This window comes from Corylus avellana, chromosome 5, assembly GCF_965113065.1.
Source record: "Corylus avellana chromosome 5, dhCorAvel1.hap1.2, whole genome shotgun sequence".
Classification (NCBI taxonomy): Eukaryota; Viridiplantae; Streptophyta; class Magnoliopsida; order Fagales; family Betulaceae; genus Corylus; species Corylus avellana.
The window spans coordinates 6021200-6041828 of NC_142494.1; the positions used below are offsets into that span (position 1 = coordinate 6021200).

At 36.8% G+C, this 20629-nt stretch overlaps 1 protein-coding gene across 1 annotated transcript; it reads right to left on the minus strand.

Annotated features, from left to right (window-relative positions):
* Positions 1–1866: 1866 nt before the first annotated feature.
* Positions 1867–6343, minus strand: PSB29 (photosystem II reaction center PSB29 protein). The gene is made up of 5 exons (XM_059596477.2): positions 6013–6343; positions 4588–4855; positions 3780–3996; positions 2619–2734; positions 1867–2234 (listed from the first exon to the last, which is right to left on the minus strand). Exons 1-5 carry the CDS (start codon positions 6206–6208, stop codon positions 2096–2098), a joined length of 936 nt encoding a protein of 311 aa, XP_059452460.1. The 5' UTR covers positions 6209–6343; the 3' UTR covers positions 1867–2095.
* Positions 6344–20629: the final 14286 nt, after the last annotated feature.

Genomic DNA, 20629 nt, shown 5'->3' on the forward strand with positions numbered 1-20629 from the left:
ACAATACTTGAGACCGAAAAACAAAAACAAAAACATAAAATTCATGCTCTTTATTTGAAACTTAAAAGCTTAAAGATGGATGAACTTTCGGGCAACTTAGTTGAGAATCCCATTGATGCAAAGCCATTGACCAACAAAGATTTTGTCGCAATTGAGATTAGGATTGATGGCAGTGAAGAAGTCTGCAGTGAGACTCAACTTTTGGATAATTGTAGAGCACGCCATCTTGTGCTCCATACACAGAATTGCATTCTGGAGTTGTTTCCTCCTTTTCGAACCCAACTGCACAACATATATATGTAGTATATATAACAAACGAAAACAAACGAAAACAAAACAACTAAAGTAATAAGAAATTGATTAATGTATATCAATGTCAGAGGATGTATGATTATAGAACTCACTCCCAAACACTGTTCTGCACTCTGTGATGGAGACCATGAGAAGAAGAGAGAGCAGTAGAATGATGTTGAGAACAGTTGCTGTTTTGTTGTTGCACTTTGCCATGATGATCTCTCGCTCTTTTTCCTTGCTCTTTTTGTTTGGGTAGTGAGTTGAGGAAACGGTGGAGTGTAATTTATAGGTGAAAAAAGGCCGGCTTCTCCTCCTACTTGTAATATTTTTGTATTAGTTTAAGCTCAGTGTTGTTAACATGCCGGTTTACACAACACAAAGTTGTGCTCAGCAGGCCGAGGCGAGTCTTGGGATGCTTGCATACGATTCTCATATCTTTTTCTTTCTCTTTTTCCTTGGAATAAGAAGAATTTCTCCATTTAGTAATTTGTTTATCTTTTTGTACGAAGATAGACAACAGATATATATGTCGGAGAATAAAATCAAAAATTTCACTTTTGAATAAAAAATAAAAAATAAAAAATAAAATTAGGATTTTATGACAGTGGCTTGTTAAAATAATAATAATAATAATAAATAAATAAATAAATAACAAAAAATGTGTAGAAAAATGACATCAAACACGCCTCTTTTAAAAATCCTATGATTTTTCAATTGCAAGCCACCCTATATGATAGGGTGGTAAACACTTGGACAACCTTATGTAAATATTAACCTAAACCTAATAATATCGACCACTCATTGTACTATCTATTAGGAGTTCTTCAGATATTTTTCTTCAACAAGGCGCTTGGTGTGTTTGGGATTTTACCATTTTGAAGGTTAAAAGTGTGATTGTAAATCAAATCGCAAATAGTATACCGTTTTGGAAAAGTATTTAAAAAATAATTATGGTTTGAAAATTTTAAAAGAATTATTTTCTCAAATCCCAAGAAAGGTGATGCGTTTTTAAAAATGCATTATTTTAAAAGTTAAAGTACCATTTTAAAGGTCATACCATGATTTTATCAATTGCAGCTTAGTTGTATTTTTAAAAATTGCGTTTTCAAATCGCATGTTTTAAGATCCCTATTTTCTAATCGCGCTTTTTTTAAAATTGTAAACCTAAACCGACTTAATAAATGTTTGGTAGCCATCTTATTGCACTTATTAAATGGTTTGTGACATGATGCATTTGGAACTCAGGAGAATTCTTCCCTAGGGTGAATCAAACGCAGGGCATTCTTTAAGAACTTCAGCTCTAATCAGAGAATAATCTGGATATACTTTACTATTGCTATCCATATACCAATAAGGGATGGATTCTCTAGAAATGAGGAGTCACGGTGGTCCCCCGGGCTGGCCGGATCGCCGTGGTACCCCACGATCTCCCGGATCCCATGATTGAATAGAAAGTTGTCTTGTGGAGTAAACAAGGGGTAATGAAAATTTCAAGAGAATGAATGACAACAAAAAAATGATAGAGAGAGAGAGTAGAGTAGTTGAGAAAATTGGATTACCATGAAGAATAGCTATTATATGCATTTTGAGTATTACAATTATGAATTATCAAATACATTTGGAGTAAGCAAAAAAAAAAAAAGGATAATATTTAAGAGGAGAAATATATGATGTAGCTATATCACCATTCCGAACAATACACAAAAAATGCCAACTAACCAGCTGATAAAAGATGCCTGAACTGTGAAAAACCCCAACTCTACCTTAAAACCACTAAAAACCAAATTAGTGGTCTGAAGCTTCACAGAGGGTCATTTGCAATTGGAGGAAGCAGTACAAAATCTGCTGTGGCTTGCATACTGTACTCCCCCAAACATTTTCTGACGGCCTCACTAGCCTTCTGCGCTTCTTCTGCCCGCTCCACTATTTTTTTCTTCTCCCTGAAATTCATAGCAGAGAAATATTATGATTAATCCACCAAAAAGCAAGAAATATAGCTATCAAGACACAACAATACCTTCCAATAAGACTTTTTCAGTTATGAGTTTCGAAATTCGACAAGTCTCATGCTTAAGGAATGATTACAATAGGATTACCTTCCTTTGTGGTAGGGTAATGTGTGCAAATTCTCATGCTTGTACAAATGTTCAAACAGAAGACTGTTTAATCTTCCAGATTTAGCAATTTATGAATTCAGAGACTTTATCCAGTCCAGACATAGGAATAATTATCATGCTCGGGTACTATACCAGCCATGTGTAATCATATAGTAGCTCAAACTGAAGAAGTATAGAACAGAGATTTTACTGAAGGATTTTGTTTACCTATCCACGTATTCTTTTAGTAGCTCTTTTGCCTGAACCAGCTTGGAAAGGAGATTGCGATATACATCAAGGTCCCGATCCACACTTCTTTTGTTAACATTCAAGGCTGCACAAAGCTGTTAACAAAAGAGTTATTGTCAAACCATGAGTTGAAACCTCTCCTCAAGGAAATTAAAGAAAAAATTTATGCATCACCACCACGTTAAACTTCAGTCTTGCAAATACTTTGAAACTCAACAAACTTATAAATTTTAAGACTAGTATGATTCTGTGTTTAGATTTAACTCCCATTTTCATCGGAACTTCAGGCATTTTTAAATTTCTTTCTTCTTTTTTTCAATAGAAGGTACACATTGCACGGTAAAACTAGACACAAATAGTAGTTATAACCCTAATACAAACTTGAGCATATCTATTGCTGAAAAATGTAAACTCGTTAAAAGGACGAGAATGAAGCCGAATGTGTTGTCTGCCCTGCAAATATGGATATCCATGCAGGTACACCCTCTTACCCACACCTACAGCCACATCTACACTCTTGCACATTGACAGACTACATTGTACATGACAATTTTATTGTATAAATGAAGTATCAACTCTTGTAAGGAATCAATTCTTACTGACATAAAAAGAAAGGCCAGAATGCCACATACCATTTTCGGCATCAATATTTTCAACAATTTCGTCAACCACAGCAAGTAGAATATAGTAAAAAGTTGATCTTCCCAACTAAAATAAATACTCCTACTTACCATTTCCAAGTAATGTATGAGAATACTTGCATCTGCACCATATATATCACATGCCATATCCACCAGGGAATTCTATGAAGTGATTCTTGGTTGAGCAAGCCTAGAGTTAACATAGGATGATGAGAGATTTTTCACTTTACTATTTGTCAGTGGAAGTTCTTCTCTCTACATCAACTAATACTTCTTAGCATATTTGTGGCTTACTAGTCTCGGAATTCTCGCATAAATTAATTCATGGGTCTAATTTCTTTATAATCTTGAAGAGCAAGCAATTCCATTGATTTGTTATAAATCGACCAGTAAAATTCCACCACATGGCCCAAAAACCCCAATGATCTAATACAAAACTGATGCCAATTCAAGGCAAAACAAGGTTAAGATCCTAGGGTTTTAAATTTAATGCTCAAACCTTTTCTAAAATCGTGGGTTCAGTTGCATTTGCCAACTCAAGAAGACGAAAGAGCCCAACAGCAAAGAAACGGCTGTAGCAGAAACTTCCCTTACCACCGGCTCTTTCTGCAATGTCCTTTAATATCCCCTCAACTTCTCCTTCTCTGGTTGGAAACTCAACTAATGAACTGGCAGTCTGAGCCCGAGCCCACTCTTCCAACTTTTGTGCATCAGTTCTGCAGTGCATAAGACAGGAAAATTATTCACTGCAAGATTGAGAATCGTTCTCATATATATATGAAAGAGCTTGAAAAAATACAACACAAACATTCATAAAGTACGCACCTCAAAATTCCTATTAGAACAATTCACTCAAGAGCTTATCGAAATGTTGACTAAGAATTGCTTTCTTTCCTCAATTAATCTTCTGAAGAGGAAATTGATGATGGTCACATAGTCAGGACAGTGTCTTTTTAAGTGGAAGGGCCTCTAATTTTTGTAAGAATCCATCTTAGGTTTCAGGCAGATTACTACTCACTTGCCCCTTAACTTATTTGTCTTCTAGCTAGAGCTTTATATATTAACGTTATGTAGTTTGAATGATCCATCTATCTTCTTAGTTGGATTTCTATTAATTATGATGACAAACACACACACAGGAAGAAGGATATTGCAATAACACAATCTTAGCAAGCATACAAGATCACCAAATTTCATAGTGTTCTAGTCTTAATAATGATTATTGCTGCATCATCTTGTCACAAATTAAAATTAAACTACAAAAACAAGAGTCACTGAAGGAATTAAAAAAAACATTATAGTCAAACCTATATTGCTCCGGGTCCTCCTTCAGTGCTTTTATGTATGCTTGGAAGATGGCCTCTCGATCCTCATCACTAGGGTATCCTTCCATGAGTTGATCATACACAGTAACAAAACCAAGGGCAAACACGGGGTCATAACGGTATGTTCTCTTGTACCTCATCAAATGTTGCTGGACAATCAGCTCCTGCAGAACATTGTTGTAGACATTAGGAATTGGTCGCCTATACGCTTTGAGGAAATTCAACTTCGTCTCAGCTACTGTTGCTGGTTCTGCAAATAAAGTAAATAAAAGAAATCATAACAGAGAAAAATATTAAGGATCTCTCTTTTTTCCCTGACTAAGAATAATAAAGGAATCTAACGAAGAAAATTTCATACTACATAACATAGCATTACTCTGATAGAATTAAAGGATTATGGGTTTTTAAATGGAAACTCTCGGACGATATCAGCATGCCATAACAAAATAGACTGTCTCATCGAGGTTTGATTCACATAAAGGAAAACTGGCTACGTTAATAATTTATCCAGTAGAAACATAAGTTCGAAAAGTGCCCAGTTCATTATAAACAGAATGACCATAGAAACTTCAACCAGGCTTTTTCAAAACAGAAAAAAATATCTAAAGAATATTCCATAACAATGAAATTTTTTTCCAATTAGCCGCTATTAGATCAGGATATGAGATTATACTTCATATGATTAGGCAGGGCATTGAAATTAATTTGGAATCTGTCAAGTGCCACTTTAGTACAACCAGTGACTACTACAAAGTCTACAATATGTATAATAGCAAGAATAACACTAGCACTACAACCAGCAATCACATTCCTCCTTCATTGCTTTCCACATATCTTCAAGGCACTAAGGGCACTAAAATTAACCAATCTAAGGAGGTAACTAACCTAATCATTAACATAATCTCAAATCTCAACAAAGAGTCTAACGAATACCCATTAGAAAGAAATAGTTCAGTTATGAATCTTTTCGCAAAATGAAGCTCCCTGAGTCTTATGCCTATATTCGAACTCAAAATTCATTCTTTTTTTCCACACGTACAATTTTCAAAGACGAATATCATTAATTACAAGCTTAATTTCATACAAAAATATAAATTTTCAATATGTTTTTACTGAAATTACTTAGCTTTAATAAAATAACTAAACCACCAATCCAGTAATTCCAACCAATAAAACTCCAAAAGATTAAAGAACCAGAAAAGGTGTGAAAATGTGAAAAATTCAAATTTACAAACCCAATCATATATTTCAATTACTTGCACCAAAGAATAGGAAAAGGAAAATTATTTCCTACCTCTATCTTAAATTAAATTAGAAACTTCACTTCTATATTTTTTTTCTTCTATTACACTTTATATTTCTTGTTCACTCATTTTCTCAGCAATCAAACGAAAAATTGAAAATCACCTGTGGAGGCGGACATGCAATGAATAACCATACGAGAACTCGAAGCCGAAGTTCGAACGCCCACATAGTGACACGAAAAGCTCGTACGGAACCGAAACCCTTCAGAATTCGCAGCAAAAGTACGAGCAGACGAAACGATTGCTTTTCTTTCAGAACACTGACTTGGTGCTGAGAAAAACGAAGTCACAGCTGCCATTGTATAAAAATAGCAATTGAAGAGAAAGTTATATTTAGAGGTTTTCCAGGAAAATGTGGTTCATACTAAAATTTTCTCGGGAAAAATAGATAGAGAGAGAGAGAGAGACAGGGAGAGAGAAAGAGAGAGGGAGAGAAGTGCACGATAGAGGCTTATCCGGTGTGTGTGAAATTGAAAGTTGTGAGGGTGTTACGGAGGAGCCCCTAATTTACTGACACGTGGTATTGGTGGTTGTTGTAATGATGGTGATTTTCTCGTTTTACTTGAAAGCTGAGTGACTAAGAGCATTCCCAGCAGCTTCCTCATCATTTTCCCTAAATTTAAGGATCCAAACTCCTTTTTGCTTCCCTATGTCAAAATACACGCTTCCCTTAATCATTCCCAATAGTATTAAAATATTATTATTTTTATTTTACTTTTTTTATTTTATTCTTTTAATTTATTAAACAAACTTTCTCTCTCTCCATCATATTTTCTTCCCTCCGAAGGTTCTGTTTCATTTTTTTTTGGATTTGATTTTCAGAATCCAAAAGAGGTAGAGATTTTCAGAATCCAAAAGAGGTAGATTTGATTTTTTTGGATTCTTTTAATTTTTTGGATTTGATTTTCTTCGCTCCGATGATTTTCCGTTCCATTTCGTTTTTCTCTCTCTCCCTCAGTTTCATTCTTTCCGATGGGATTGGCGGTGTTCGAGAATCTGAAGCAGAGGCCCCAGACCCCCTTTTTCAAACACAAAGCAGAGGCCCCAGTTGTGGTTAAAATCCAGCAAGTGAATCCTTCTTTGGCAACCAAGCTTGAGGATTTTTCATCCCTGCCAAGGAGGTGAAGCAAGGACTCCAGAGATTTGTTCTTGAACTCGATCCCCTGATTTGCAACCTGGTAAAGAGGTCCCTGATGAAAAACACCAAGTTTTTATGGAAGAGCAAGGACCTGGGTGAGAGAGAACATGGCGCTTGACTGGTGGAGGACCTCGGTGTCGTCCGGCCGTTTGGTGAGGTGGGAGAGAGAGAGACGTGAGAGGAGAGAGGAGAGAGGAGAGAGAATTTTTTTTTTTTTAATATAATAATCATATGGATCGCTACAGTAGAACCCAATACATTGGGTTCTACTGTAGCATCTGATGGTTTAAGGAACCATTTAGGGAATCTGCTGTAGGACATTTTTTGTGATTTTTTGGACATATTCCCTACATATAGGGAACAGACTCCCTTATAGGGAGTCTGCTGGGAATGCTCTAAGTCCGTGACTGTGAACCCGTTGAGATCCGATTCAAAGAAAAAAAAAAAAAAAAACAAAAAAACAAAAACAAATAAAAAATAAAGTACAATTAGTCAAGTATAGGTTTATTTCCATGTTTTCTAATTATTCCAATGAATTGTTTCTATTTATTTATTGTTGAAAATCATCAAATATAACCAATTATATGAGATATTTGTTGAAATATCTATAAAATATAAAATGCTAAAATAAGAAAGAGAAAGAAAAGAGAAAGTGGAAGCGAAGAGAGACACGTGGGCTACATCTTGTATATTTGTTGAATTTTTTGAATTGTCTTAAACTTTTACATAGATTTCTATTTATTGAGAGACGGTGAGTAGTGAGTAAAAAACCTAAAATAAACCCTAAAGATGAATGATAGGCTTACAAACAAATTTACAGAAAAAATTTTACAAACTGATGTGGCACAACATGATTAAGTTTTTCAAAATTTGAACTTATCCAATATTATGTTGTGCCACATCAGTTTGTAAAAGTTTTTTCTTTAAAATTTGTTTGTAAGCCTAGCATTCCTCAACCCTAAAATACATAAAGAAATAAATATGGGGAGTCCTAGGGAGTCAAATAAATGAACCTAGAAAAATTTTCAAAATGACGTGGCAGGCCATGAGTGGCAAACAATGAAGAAAGAATTGCATTTTTTTAATTTAAAAACTCTTGTCACGTCAACTTGAAAATTTTTCTAGGTTCATTTGTTTAGCTCCTAACACTTCTCAATAAATAAACCCTACGAAGAAAATAAAATAAAGAAAATATAATATATTTTAATAAATGAAATAATATATTCTAACAATATTGATGACAATTTGACCACCTCATCTTCTCTAATTACATGTCTTATATATATATATATATATTTTGGATGGTAATGTATTGGGCTGTGTTAGTTTGGTTAGTGGGCCTGTTTTGGTTAGCTGTATTGGGCCTCTATTGATTAGAATGGTTAGCATTAGCAGTTTGTTTGGTTAGTGTAATTGTGTACTAAATAGTAAATACTAATTTTTTAAATCAATTAATTAATTTATTCTTAAACAGTATGGCATTTTGGCATTAGAGGACGAGACTTGTTTACGTAACTAAAAAGGGTTTGTCGTTTTTGGGTGACAGAAACGATACGATGTTTATGCGACAAAAGAAACTGTTGCTTTGGTGAAGAAAAACAATTTGGTATTTCAACATTTCATGGCAATTGGTTTCGGAAATTATATTTTCCTGGAATTTACATTTCTAAGAATGTGACGTTGAAGATATGGATTCCCGAGAATATGAGTTGATATACCGTATATGGTATACCCACCAATCTTCCAATTGCTTGGATAACGATTGCAGATAATAATTGTCCCACTATTCTCGATAGGAAATCAAACAATGACTTTAGCATGCTAGTGAGAGCACGCAATTTGACATGATAAGCAAAGAATTCAACGCCACAATCGGTCAAGGTTATACCCCATTAGCAAAAGACATCTGGCCAATTGGACAAACCTCTCTAGGAAAGAGGGATTTGACGCCACGCCTAGCTAGAGCATAAGAGCTACATTGTTAACCGGCACTTCGCATTAGAGTGGCATGCAACCTATCTAAGTACATACACACAATCATTGGCATTGCACTTTCTCTTAAGCTACTACTTTCTTTGAAAAAATTCATTTATTATTTTTGCTTAACTTAAACACCAAAGATATCTCCGGCTAGAAACTTCGACAAGTCTCTAACCTTTCTCGCTCTCTCTTACATCGCTCATTGTATGAGGTTGACATACGATGAGTTGCATTTTCTTGACTAAACCCATATTTGGGAATGATTAAAGATCTTATAGGATTCTTAAAAATATGAAATTCTCATGTTTAATTTATTTGTAGGCATCATGAAAAAATTATTTATGCTTTTCAAAATGTTCTTATTGTTTCTCTCTTTGAATGCATAAGACTCTTTGATACAAGAGTGTGATGTAGATCAAGCTAAGTTCACTACATGTGAAGCTTATTATGTTCATCACCACATTGCTCAAAGATGTATGGATAACAAATGTATACATTTTCTTTTTTTAATGTCAATGATGTTCAACTATGGCTAATAAATTTGAAATTTCATGCTTCTTTATTATTTTAGGGAGAGAATAATTATTTTAGAGAGTGAAACTCTCTCTTCTCTCTAGAAGCTTTTCCACCTTCTTGTGAGGCGGCTCTCCATCATCTTCAACGAGTGCAATAAGGGAGGAGAGATGGATTCTTTTCTCTCCCTCCTCCCTTCCCCCTTCCGCATTTGCTCTCTAAGTTCTCTCACTATTTTTTTTTTCCTTTTTTTTTTTTTTTTTTTTGTCAGTTTTTTGGCACCTCTTCCTCCTAAAATTACAACATTAGCCCCTCCACCACCACTGTTTGTCGTGTCACCTTTTTCATATTCTGCTCCCTCCCGGTGGCTTGCACTCGAGACATATATGGAGCCTAGATCATGGTCTTTCCTACTCAAATATGTCCTCATTTGTCAGTCCTATGCACCAACGCGCCTCACCATCGTCTTCCTCAACCTCTCCACGCTTCTCTGCCATTCTTCGTGCCTCCATGCATCCACCACATGCAACCAAGTGGTCCCCATGCGCCTGAGCGTAGATCTCACGCAACCACCAGTGGATCCCACCGACCACCCCATGGCCACTTACCTCTATGGCTCTACCGATGCTACTGTTTTTTGGTTTTTTGGTTTTCTTTTATTGTTGGTTTTTCTCTCCCTATTCCTATGTGGTTTTATCTAGTGGTGGAGACTTTTGTAATCAAAGTTCATTCCTCCTCTCCGAAGGCTCTTGATTAGAATACGACAATGCTTCTCCTCTAACTGCTTCCTCCTAGTGCATATTGTAGGTTTTCAGCTAGTCAATTTCTTGGATTGCTTCAAAGCTAATGGGCACTGCCACATCAAAGCTAGTGTCCATCTGCCCTTTGTTAATAATAATAATAATAAGAGCTAAGGGGTGTTGCCATATCAGATTAATGGAATAGGGTAGCAATTCAGGTTTACGAGTCGGGTTCGTATCATATCGAGTCATGGGTATACTATTATATGGGTTGACCCAAATATTACCCATTTAATTAATCGTGTAAAACCTCTCAACCTTGACACGACATATTTAACTAAGAGAAATGATATTTTGTGTTACCCTAGCATACTAAGCTAACGTACGTGGTATGCTCAATTCACCATTAGATCAATCTTAATTTCAAAAAAAAAAAAAAAAAAAAAAAAAAACCTGTGGTAGATTGAACATGCCAAGTCAAGTGAATATTTTAAGAGAATGTTGAAAGAATGCAAAATATCATTTTTCTTTAGCTAACCTGGAGAGCCTAGGCTGGCTTGACGAAGTGCTCAACGAGCTAGAAAAGAGAAAGGCAATTGTGTGGACTTCACGGCGAGGAAAGAGGAAGGCAGCATGGAGGCTCAATGAGTGAGGTTGAGAGCAAAGACAAAGGCAAAAGCGGCAAGATGAATCAAGAGGGTTTCAAAATGTTGTCTAATGGTGTTTTTATTTTTTAAGGGACAAAAAAAACGTAATTTCATTACACAAATTATGTGGGCTAATTGCAGGTTAAGTGAGCTAACATGAATTTGACATGTTTATTAATCGTGTCTAATCAAATCAACCCAATTTGACCCAAACACTATTATAATAAATCTTATCTATAAGTCAAAATCTGGGGTGTGGCTTTGAGCCTTCTCTCTCGTTTTTCTCTCTGAGATTCTCTAAGGTTAAGGGTATAGTCTCCTTTTCTACAAGTGGAGGGTATGAGGTGGCGTGGAAAGGGTAATGGAGGTTGGTCGTAATGATGGATTCTGGTTTGGAGAAGTTATGTAGTAAGATTTCTCTATCGGATGGAGAAAAATGTGGGATCTCTGTTACAGAGGGTGAAATTGCAGCAGTTCAGGAGATTGGGGGGAGGTGCTTGATCTGGAGAATAGGAACTGAAAAACTGGTAAATCATGAAGCTTTCAAATCTTTTCTGTCTAGATTATGGCAGTTGGCGGGATCAATGGTCTTCAAGGAGGTGCAAGATAATATTTGGCTCTTTGAGTTCTCGGAGGAGGCGGATAAGGAAAGGGTGATGGAAGGAAGGCCTTAATCTTTTGACAGGCAGATTTTAGTGTTAAACGAGTTTGACGGCCAATGTCCACCATCCCAAATGGATTTCACGAAATCACCATTTTGGGTCCAAGTGCACGAATTGCCGCGTCTTTGTATGAATAGAGGGGTGGGTAAGAAGATTGGTGATTCATTTGGGGTTCTGGAAGACATAGATGTGGCTGGGGACAGAGCGGGCTAGGGGAGATATCTTTGCATGCGGGTTTTGATTGATCTAAAGCGGCCTTTGGAACGGGGTAGAACATTGAACGTTGGTGGTAAGGATTTTTGGGTGATATTTAAATATAAAAAACTATCATTGTTTTGCTTCAAATGTGGGCGTATGATCCATGGTATGAATGGTTGTCCTGTTAGATCACAAAAAATGATGAGTGATGGAGATGAAGAAAAGGAATGGGGGATGTCGCTAAGGGTGGAGGCTTCCGAAGAGGCAGGGATATTTTCGGCAAGGCAGCGGGGGTGGGTCTTCTTTCTCAGACAACCATACGATGCCGGTTGGGAGGACCAGTCCACCTAAGCAAAACCATGATATCAGTCTCGGGTTTCATGGGATCACGTCCCATTTAAATCAACCCACTACAACTGATAGTAGTGGTGTCTCTGGGAAGCAGGAAAGTGGGCGAGAGGTTTGTAGTTTTCAAACTTTGAATCTCGATTTGGGTACAGATGGAGGAGATCAAGGTCCTGATCTTTTGGTGGTAAAAAAAGGGAAAGAAAAATTGGGTGTTAGTGGAGGTCCAAATGAGCAAGATGAGGTGGGGATTCGGGCTGGTGGTTTGGTTTTAGGGGATGAAGTTAGTGATTCTCATAATTCTATACAAAGTGGGGACCTTTTAAAAAGTAACGTGGCAGTACAAAAATATATGGGCGAGGGTCATGACGTGTTGGAGCCTTTGGTACATGAGACAACATGTATGGAGTTTGAAATTGATTCTATTGGGCGGGGTCCAGTTGAGAATAATTCTATGCTATCCAGTGTGGGGGGGGAGCAAGGGCTGTGTGTTGAAAAAATTGGAGTGCAGTGGGGGTCCCATTGGCAGTCGTACTATTAAGAGTTGGAAGAGGACAGCTCGTAAGCCATCGGGGAACAATGCTACCATTATTCAATCAAATGTTTTGGGGAGTAAAAGGAAGGAGCAAGGGGTAGGGGGAGTAAACTGAAAGCAGGAAAGAAGAAGAAGGAAAATAGTAATGGGCAACGTTCAGATTTAGATACCAAGGTTTTGGCGGAGGCTATTGAACAGCTTCGCCAGATCAAATGAATATTTTAAGTTTGAACTGTCGGGGGATTGGGAACCTTCGAACAGTCAGGGATCTTTGCCGGTCGGTAAAGAAGAAGAAACCCAATTTGGTTTTCTTAATGGAAACTAAATTAAAAGCTTGTAGAATGGAAGTAATAAAAGTAAAAATCGGGTTTGGGAGTGTATTCACAGTAGACAGTGTCAATCGTAGTGGTGGGTTAGCTTTGCTATGGAGAAAAGATGCTATGGTGGATATTCAAAACTATAGTAAAAGGCACATCAATGCAGTGATTCAGTCTAAAGTGGATGGACAGCCATGGAAATTTACAGACTTTTATGGGCACTCGAAGGTTGATAGACGGAATGAAGCATAGGATCTCCTTTGCCATTTAAGGTCATTTGTTCCAATGGCTTGGATGTGCATAGGAGATTTCAATGAAATTTTAGAAGCAAACGAAAAGTTTGGAGCATGTAGAAAATCTTGGCGACAGATGGATGCCTTTAGACCACGTTGAATTTTTGTCATTTGTAAGATTTGGGTTTTATAGGCCCCAAGTTCATGTGGTGTAATTTTAGGGAGGGAGGAAATATCATAAGGGAACATTTGGACCGAGCCTTGGCTAATGAGGAATGGTGTGATAAGTTTCCGGTTGTGAAGGTAGAGGTTATAGCAACTCGAAATTCGAACCATGCACCAATAGCTTTATCTTTCCACAAGCTGTATGGAGTGCAAAAATCATGAATCCAGCATTTCAGGTATATGTCAAGTTGGGGAAAGAAGGAACAAGCAAGGGCTATTATTCACCAAGTGTGGAAAAAGAAATATCCATCAGAGGGGGTTTGGAGGGTAGTCAAACGAAATCTGGAATGTAGCAAAGAAAGCCTTACAAGTTGGAACAAGGAGAATATGAGTTCTACTGAGAGATCCATAAACCAGAAAACCCAAGGTATCAAAAATCTCCAAGAGGTGGAGGGCTTACCAAATTTGGAGTCAATCCAACGTCTTCAAATTGAAGTTAATGAGCTGATGGAGGTAGAAGATCTGAAGTGGCGACAGATGGCAAATGAACATTGGCTTAAATTAGGGGACAAAAACACAAAGTATTTTCATGCTTGTGTATAGCAACGCCGTTGGGCAAACAAAATTCATGGTATCTTTGATGATGGAGGGCTTTTTCACTTCAATCATGCAGATATTGAAAGAGCTTTTGTTGGGTATTATGATAGATTATTTTCTACGTCACTTCCGACCAGCTGGATTAGTGCCTTGAGTTCTTACCACAAAAGGTGTCTCCAATTATGAATGGGCAGCTGTTGAGTGAATTCACTAAGGAGGAGGTGTTTTATGCCCTTCATCAAATGGTGCCATTTAAAGTCCAAGGACCGGATGGTTTTCCTGCGGAGTTTTTATCAAGAGCAATGGGAAGTGGTTGGCAAAGAGGTTTGTGATGCAATTCTGAATTTTTTTCACACTGGTTGCTTTGATGAGGAAATTAATTTTACTCATATTTTCTTGATCCCGAAATCAAAAAATCCTACTAGAGTCACTAACTTTCGTCCAATTAGCCTATGTAATGTTGTTTACAATATTCTCTAGAAAGTGCTAGCTAATCGGTTAAAAGTTATTCTTCCTCATATTATATCTAGTAATCAAAGTACTTTTATCCCGAAGCGTTTGATTTTTGATAATATTTTATTGCTTATAAGACACTTCATACAATGAATTCTTGTATGTGGGGAAGGGAGGGTTACATGGCTCTAAAGATTGACATGAGCAAGGCTTATGATAGGGTAGAATGGGTTTTTTAGGAAGCAGTGATGAAGCAACTGGGGTTTGATCAGAAATGGATTGATATGATAATGAAGTGCATTACCATTGTACAATATTCCATTCTTATTAATGGAGAATCGGTTGGACTTATTCATCCATCTCGAGGAATATGACAGGGAGATCCTCTATCTCCCTATTTATTTCTTATTTGTGCAGAAGCTTTAAGTTCTTTACTTCACAGAGCGGATCATGTAGGGGTCCTAAAAGGAGTTCCAACATTAGTGGGAGGATCAAAAATAAATCATTTATTTTTTGCTGACGACAGCCTACTGTTTTGTAAGGCTAGCAGGGAGGATTGAAATTGTTTGTCCGGAATTTTGGAGGTGTATGAGATGGCTTCGAGGCAGCGGCTCAACAAAGACAAGACAGGAATTTTCTTTAGCAAAAATACAAAGCAGGAAGCCCGAGATCTAATATTTCACATGACAGGGGTCCCCGCTTCACAGCGTTTTGATACATATTTGGGTTTGCCTGCTTTAGTGGGGAGGTCTTGTATCAGTTAATTTTAGTCTATTATTGAAAGAGTTAAAAGGAGAATTAAGGATTGGAAGTCACAATTTCTTTCCCAGGCAAGAAAGGAAATTCTCATAAAAGCGGTAATACAGGCTACACCCACTTATAGTATGAGTATTTTTCTATTGCCTAAAGATTTGTGCAAGGAATTAAATTCTCTTATAAGAAATTTCTGGTGGGGACATAAGGAAAATGATAAGAAGATTCACTAGATGAGTTGGGAGAAAATGGGGATTGCTAAATCCTAAAGTGGGATGGGTTTCCGGGACCTCATTTGTTTTAACAAAGCTTTGTTAGCAAAGCAATGTTGGCGACTTATTCAGGATCCAAGGAGCTTGGTAGGTAGAATTTTAAAAGCAAAATATTATCCACGTGGGTCTTTGTTGGGTGCAAAAATTGGAAGTAGGCCTTCGTTTGCTTGGCATAGTTTATTAGTAGCAAAGGCTCTTCTTCAAGAGGGGTTGATATGGCGGATTGGGGATGGGGGCACTGCTCATATATGGGGTGATAAATGGTTGCCGAAGCCTTCATCATATGCAGTTCAATCTCCATGTCACCGGTTAGATAGAAGTGCAAAAATTAAGGAGCTTATGGACAGTAATACTGGGGGTTGGAATAAAAGCCTTATACGGGAAATTTTTGAGGCAAGTGAAGCAAAAATTATATGTAATTTACCTCTCAGCAGATATCGTCAAGAAGATAAGTTAATTTGGAGGGCAACCAAGAATGGATCTCTTAATGTGAGGAGTGCATATTTTTTGGAGAAGGAGAGGATTGATTCATTGAATGGGGAGGGTTCTTCTACGTTGAGCTTTTCTCATATATGGAAATCCATTTGGGGTTTACAAGTCTCAAATGTTGTTAAGGTCTTCTTGTGGAGGGCGTGCGCAAATATTCTCCCGATGAAGGAAAATTTATTGAGGCGTGGAGTGATCAAAGAGGGTAAGTGCATTTTCTGCCAACAAGAAATTGAAACAATTTTTCATATTATTTAGGAGTGTCCTTCATCAATGGACGTCTGGGATGCATGTGATAGAAGAATTCAAAAACTTCAAGTTCAATATCCTACGATGTTGGATGTGCTGGATATGGTTATATCACGGTGTATTAGGGATGAGTTGTTTTTAGTAGCTATCATTGCAAAGAAGATCTGGGCTCGCCGAAATGAGGTAGTCCACGGGGGTGTTTTTACACACCCAAACCGCATTGTTCTGGAGACTAAAACAACACTTCATACTTTCCATTCAGTTTCAGAAAGATAAGTTTTGTCAAGTGGTGAAGCAGTCTAGTCGGTGGTTAGATGGGCTACACCTCTGTTTGGGAGATTCAAGGTTAATTGGGATGTGTCAGTTGATGTCCACCGAAAATGTCTGGGTTGTGGGGTAATTGTTCAGGATCATAGGGGTTCTATCATTGCAGCACTGTGTAAGAGGTTAGATATTATTCAAGAACCGATGATTGCAGAAGCTTTTACATCTCTGGTTGTAGTGGAATTTAGCAAGGATTTGGGAATTCCAGATATTATTTTGGAGGGAGATTCTCTTCAAGTAATTCAAGCTTTTCGTGAGGCAGGACCAAATTTGAAGCCATATGGACAAATTGCTGATGATGCACGAGTTGTCTTAGGCAGGCATCAGAGCTGGATGGTTTCTCATGTCAAGTGAGAAGCAAACTCAGCGGCTCATAATCTAGCGAAATTTGCTCTTACATGTTCTACGGAGCAAAGATGGATGGAAGAAATTCCTAGATGTATTTATGATATTGTCTTATTAAAGCAATATGCTCTGGCTGTTTAGAGCATTATGCTTTTGATTACTTATCTTTTTATGAGGAATGAAATCAGTTTATTTCAAAATAAATCTTATCTACCCCTCTAATTTAGTATTATGTTCACATTGAATTTGCGGATGGTATGAATGATTAACATCCAGCTAATTTGTCCAAAGATGTATGGATATATTTTTGGAAATTTCATTTTTGATTAATCCTCTTGATACGTGTATTCCCGTCATATACACGCACATGGAGGTCAAGGAACACATTGCAACACACAAGCAAAACAGGGAAAAAAACAAACAAGCTAGGCTTGCAACTTGCGACAGTACTGGTTATGTGTCGATCTTATCCAAAGCGACTGAAACGTGTGCATGCTATTTGAGGATTCACATGCTAATATGCCTTCTGCTCCAATGTTTATGGAAGCAACGTGCTAGTTGTCTTTCTGAATTGCAACAATCTTTTAGGAAATTGTATTTTTATCTCAAAGCAAGAAGAAATTAATTATGGAGAGGGAACAAGTAGTCTAGTAGATATATTTTTCTGTAATTAAACAAATTCTGGACCTGTCAAAGCAACAAACAGGAAAAAGTCTCTGGGTAAAGAGTGAGGGGATATAAAGTAACAATGTCTCTGCCTGTCAATGCTCACCTTTGTGACCGAATCTAGCCCCTAATCTTTACGCATAGACACTTAAGGCGAAGGTGTATTTTACATTTTTACTCTTGCTCCAAGACTTAATATTAAATTTTAGATTCAATGATAATAGAATATGACTGTGCGACTGTGTATAATATTCCTATTGACGGGTCAGTAAGCTGTCTCATAGTCCACTATGAGATAAAATTAGTGGTGACAATTTGTGTTAGCATGTTAGGATTGGATCGTGTCATGACATGAATGAAAGATTTTATAAACTAACCTTAGCATGATCCATTTAATTAAACAAGTCAGACCTCACAATCGTAATCTATTAATTTCATGTTGGATTTGTATCGAATTTAAATGTCATGTCAAAAACTATTACCATTTATATCGCATGTTGAGTTCGGCTCGTATCCAAGTATGAATATAAAATTATATATGTAAACCCTAACTCTACCCATTTTATTAAATATATCAAACTCCTCAATTATCCAACTAATTTTTTATTGAATTCGTAGCAAATTTACAAATCGTATCAAATAAAAACTCCCCTTGATACAGGAGAAGAGGTGAAATGATAAAAATAAATAAGTAAATAACCATTTTACCCCCTCCTAAATCCTGCAACTTGATCCTCTCGGAGAGGATCTGTTTCCTTTAAAATAATGGTTCAGAATTAGAATATAAAACTGTCATTATTTACGGCTAGGGACCTAGGGTCATAGAATGGGGGGTTTGAAGCTGCAGAATATAAAAACTTGAAGGAAATAGATTTTGCCAAGTGGATGATTATGATCTCTGTACTGATATTTGATCCAACAGTGGAGATACATTCCAGCATGACTTTTCTGAAACCAGGAATCATCAAAGCAAAACCACCCTTCCTTTCCCTTCCAATATATATAGATAAGCTCAGTTCTAAGTCACCTCCTCCCTCTCTCCTAGTTGAACTTATCATCTCTCTTTCTCTGTCCCACACCGAAAAGAAAAGCATTTGGATTGATCTACTGACTGGAGATGATCTTGATGTACATGAGCAGGGAATTCTTCCAAGCAGGTTCACAAATGATGCAAAAATTTAGAGATCAGGCTCCTAATACTACTACTGACTCCACCATCAAATCTTTTAAGGGCTCTGCTTGTACATCTACTTCTTCTTCTGCTTCTTCTAAGCAAGTGAGAAGATCCTCAGGTGCCTTCAATGCTGATGCCTCTGCTAAAGCTGCAAAAACCAGCAGGGATGCTAAGATTAAACAGGCTGAGGAGTCCCTTCGGACTGTCATGTACTTGAGCTGCTGGGGTCCTAATTGATATCTTAACCAAAAGTTTTCAAAGAAACTCGAAAGTTCTGTATATTTTTGTGTAGCCTAGTGTAAATATAGCGTGTTTATATGATGTTCGAAATATGGGAATCACATGTATGACTATCTATCTATGTTTCTTCTTCTGGTCGTCTTCAGTAATAATCAGTCGTGTCTTTTTTGCATCATCCTTGATTTGCTATCAGAGCAGAGCAGGTGAGTAATCTCATGGTTCTTGCAAGAAATGTTACTTCTTGATCTCCATCACTTGGAAAGCCATTGAACTGCAAGTGAAGTTGCTCACTACAACATGATACGTTCAAAAAAAAAAAGGACCAGAATCAACAATCTACGATACTCTGTGACCAACTAGTTAAGAAAGATGTCCTTTGACAAAAGCATATATTGCTTTTTTCTTCGGCTAAGATCCAAGTATCAAGCACTAATATATGCTTAAGACAACTTACAATATATATATATATATATATAGTATACTTTTGCTTTTATTATAATTTCTTACAAATGCAAGTTACATGAAAATGAGTGTAGTAAGTGTCATATTTGTAAGAAGCTTTTCTAGAATAGTTGATCAAAAATACTCATAATGGGGGCTAAGAATGAATGGTAGAATCATATCCTAGCACAAAAACCTATTATTAATATTATCAACAAAGATTCGAATTTTTAGCAATTTGCAGTTAAGATTACTTACATCAATAGGAATTTGGATTCATTATAATTTGTGAGAGAGTTCTTTTGAAACTCACTTGTTTGAACAGGTAAGATTTGCTCAAATAGGTGGGCCCCGTATATTTACGGTCTAAATTGTTAATAATTCGAAAAGCAAAATTGCTAAATATCTTTTTCCATCGAGAAGGGAGTGAAGTTTTTGATTGTGAAGTCTATTGCTGACTTTTATACTCGATCTCCCATGTGACCATCTAGGTTAATTGATCAATAGGATGAAATTTGATTCTGGTTTTGACCATCTTATCACCACTTAAGCTATTTTTCCTGACGTTTATGCTTAATGAACTTCATCAACTCCTCTCATTCTTCTAATTACTTGATTTTCAAAAATTAAATCAATTTTCCAATCAAAAAGAAAAAACAGAAACCCACAAAATAAAAACAGAACAGAAAACCAAACCTCAAAAGCACGTCTTACATAAGAAAAAAAAGACTACTTGGGTCCCCAACAGATGAGGTGCACAACATTCTCAGCCTTCTCAGCGTTCCTCAGCCTTCTTCTCCGAGCCATATTAACCTTCTTCATCGGTTCCACGGTGCCGGAAAACCATCTAACCTGAGAGGAATTATCAGAATCCGATCTGATTTTTGATTGAGGAGGAGATCTAGTAAACCCTTTGGAGCCCTGATCTTTTACTCCTTCAACAAGCCTAACACCAATCCTACTCAGATACCTCAAACTCATCTTTGATCTGAGAGGTTTTGGTTTCTGATTAAAAGTTGGCAAATCTTTGATCTTACTTTCTTGGTGTTTACAGCAGAGTCAAGACCAAAAGAACAGAGTGCTTTCTTGGTGAGTACGTATAATTTAATAATGCATTTATGATTTTTATTTTTATTAAAAAAAAAAGAAAAAAGAGGACCCTTAATTTATATGCAATCATACAATATTTGGGTTTCCATACACCACACATATATAAATGAAAATTTTTAAGGGCAAAATTGTCACCA

Bases quoted from the DNA above. Each gene is read 5' to 3' on its own strand.
- PSB29 (XM_059596477.2), bottom strand. From the start codon at position 6,208: ATGGCAGCTGTGACTTCGTTTTTCTCAGCACCAAGTCAGTGTTCTGAA. The intron at 2,735-3,779 runs GTTTGAGCATTA...TTTTGTTAACAG, and splicing joins AACCCACGATTTTAGAAAAG to CTTTGTGCAGCCTTGAATGT. The intron at 2,235-2,618 runs GTAAACAAAATC...TATGAATTTCAG, and splicing joins CTAAAAGAATACGTGGATAG to GGAGAAGAAAAAAATAGTGG.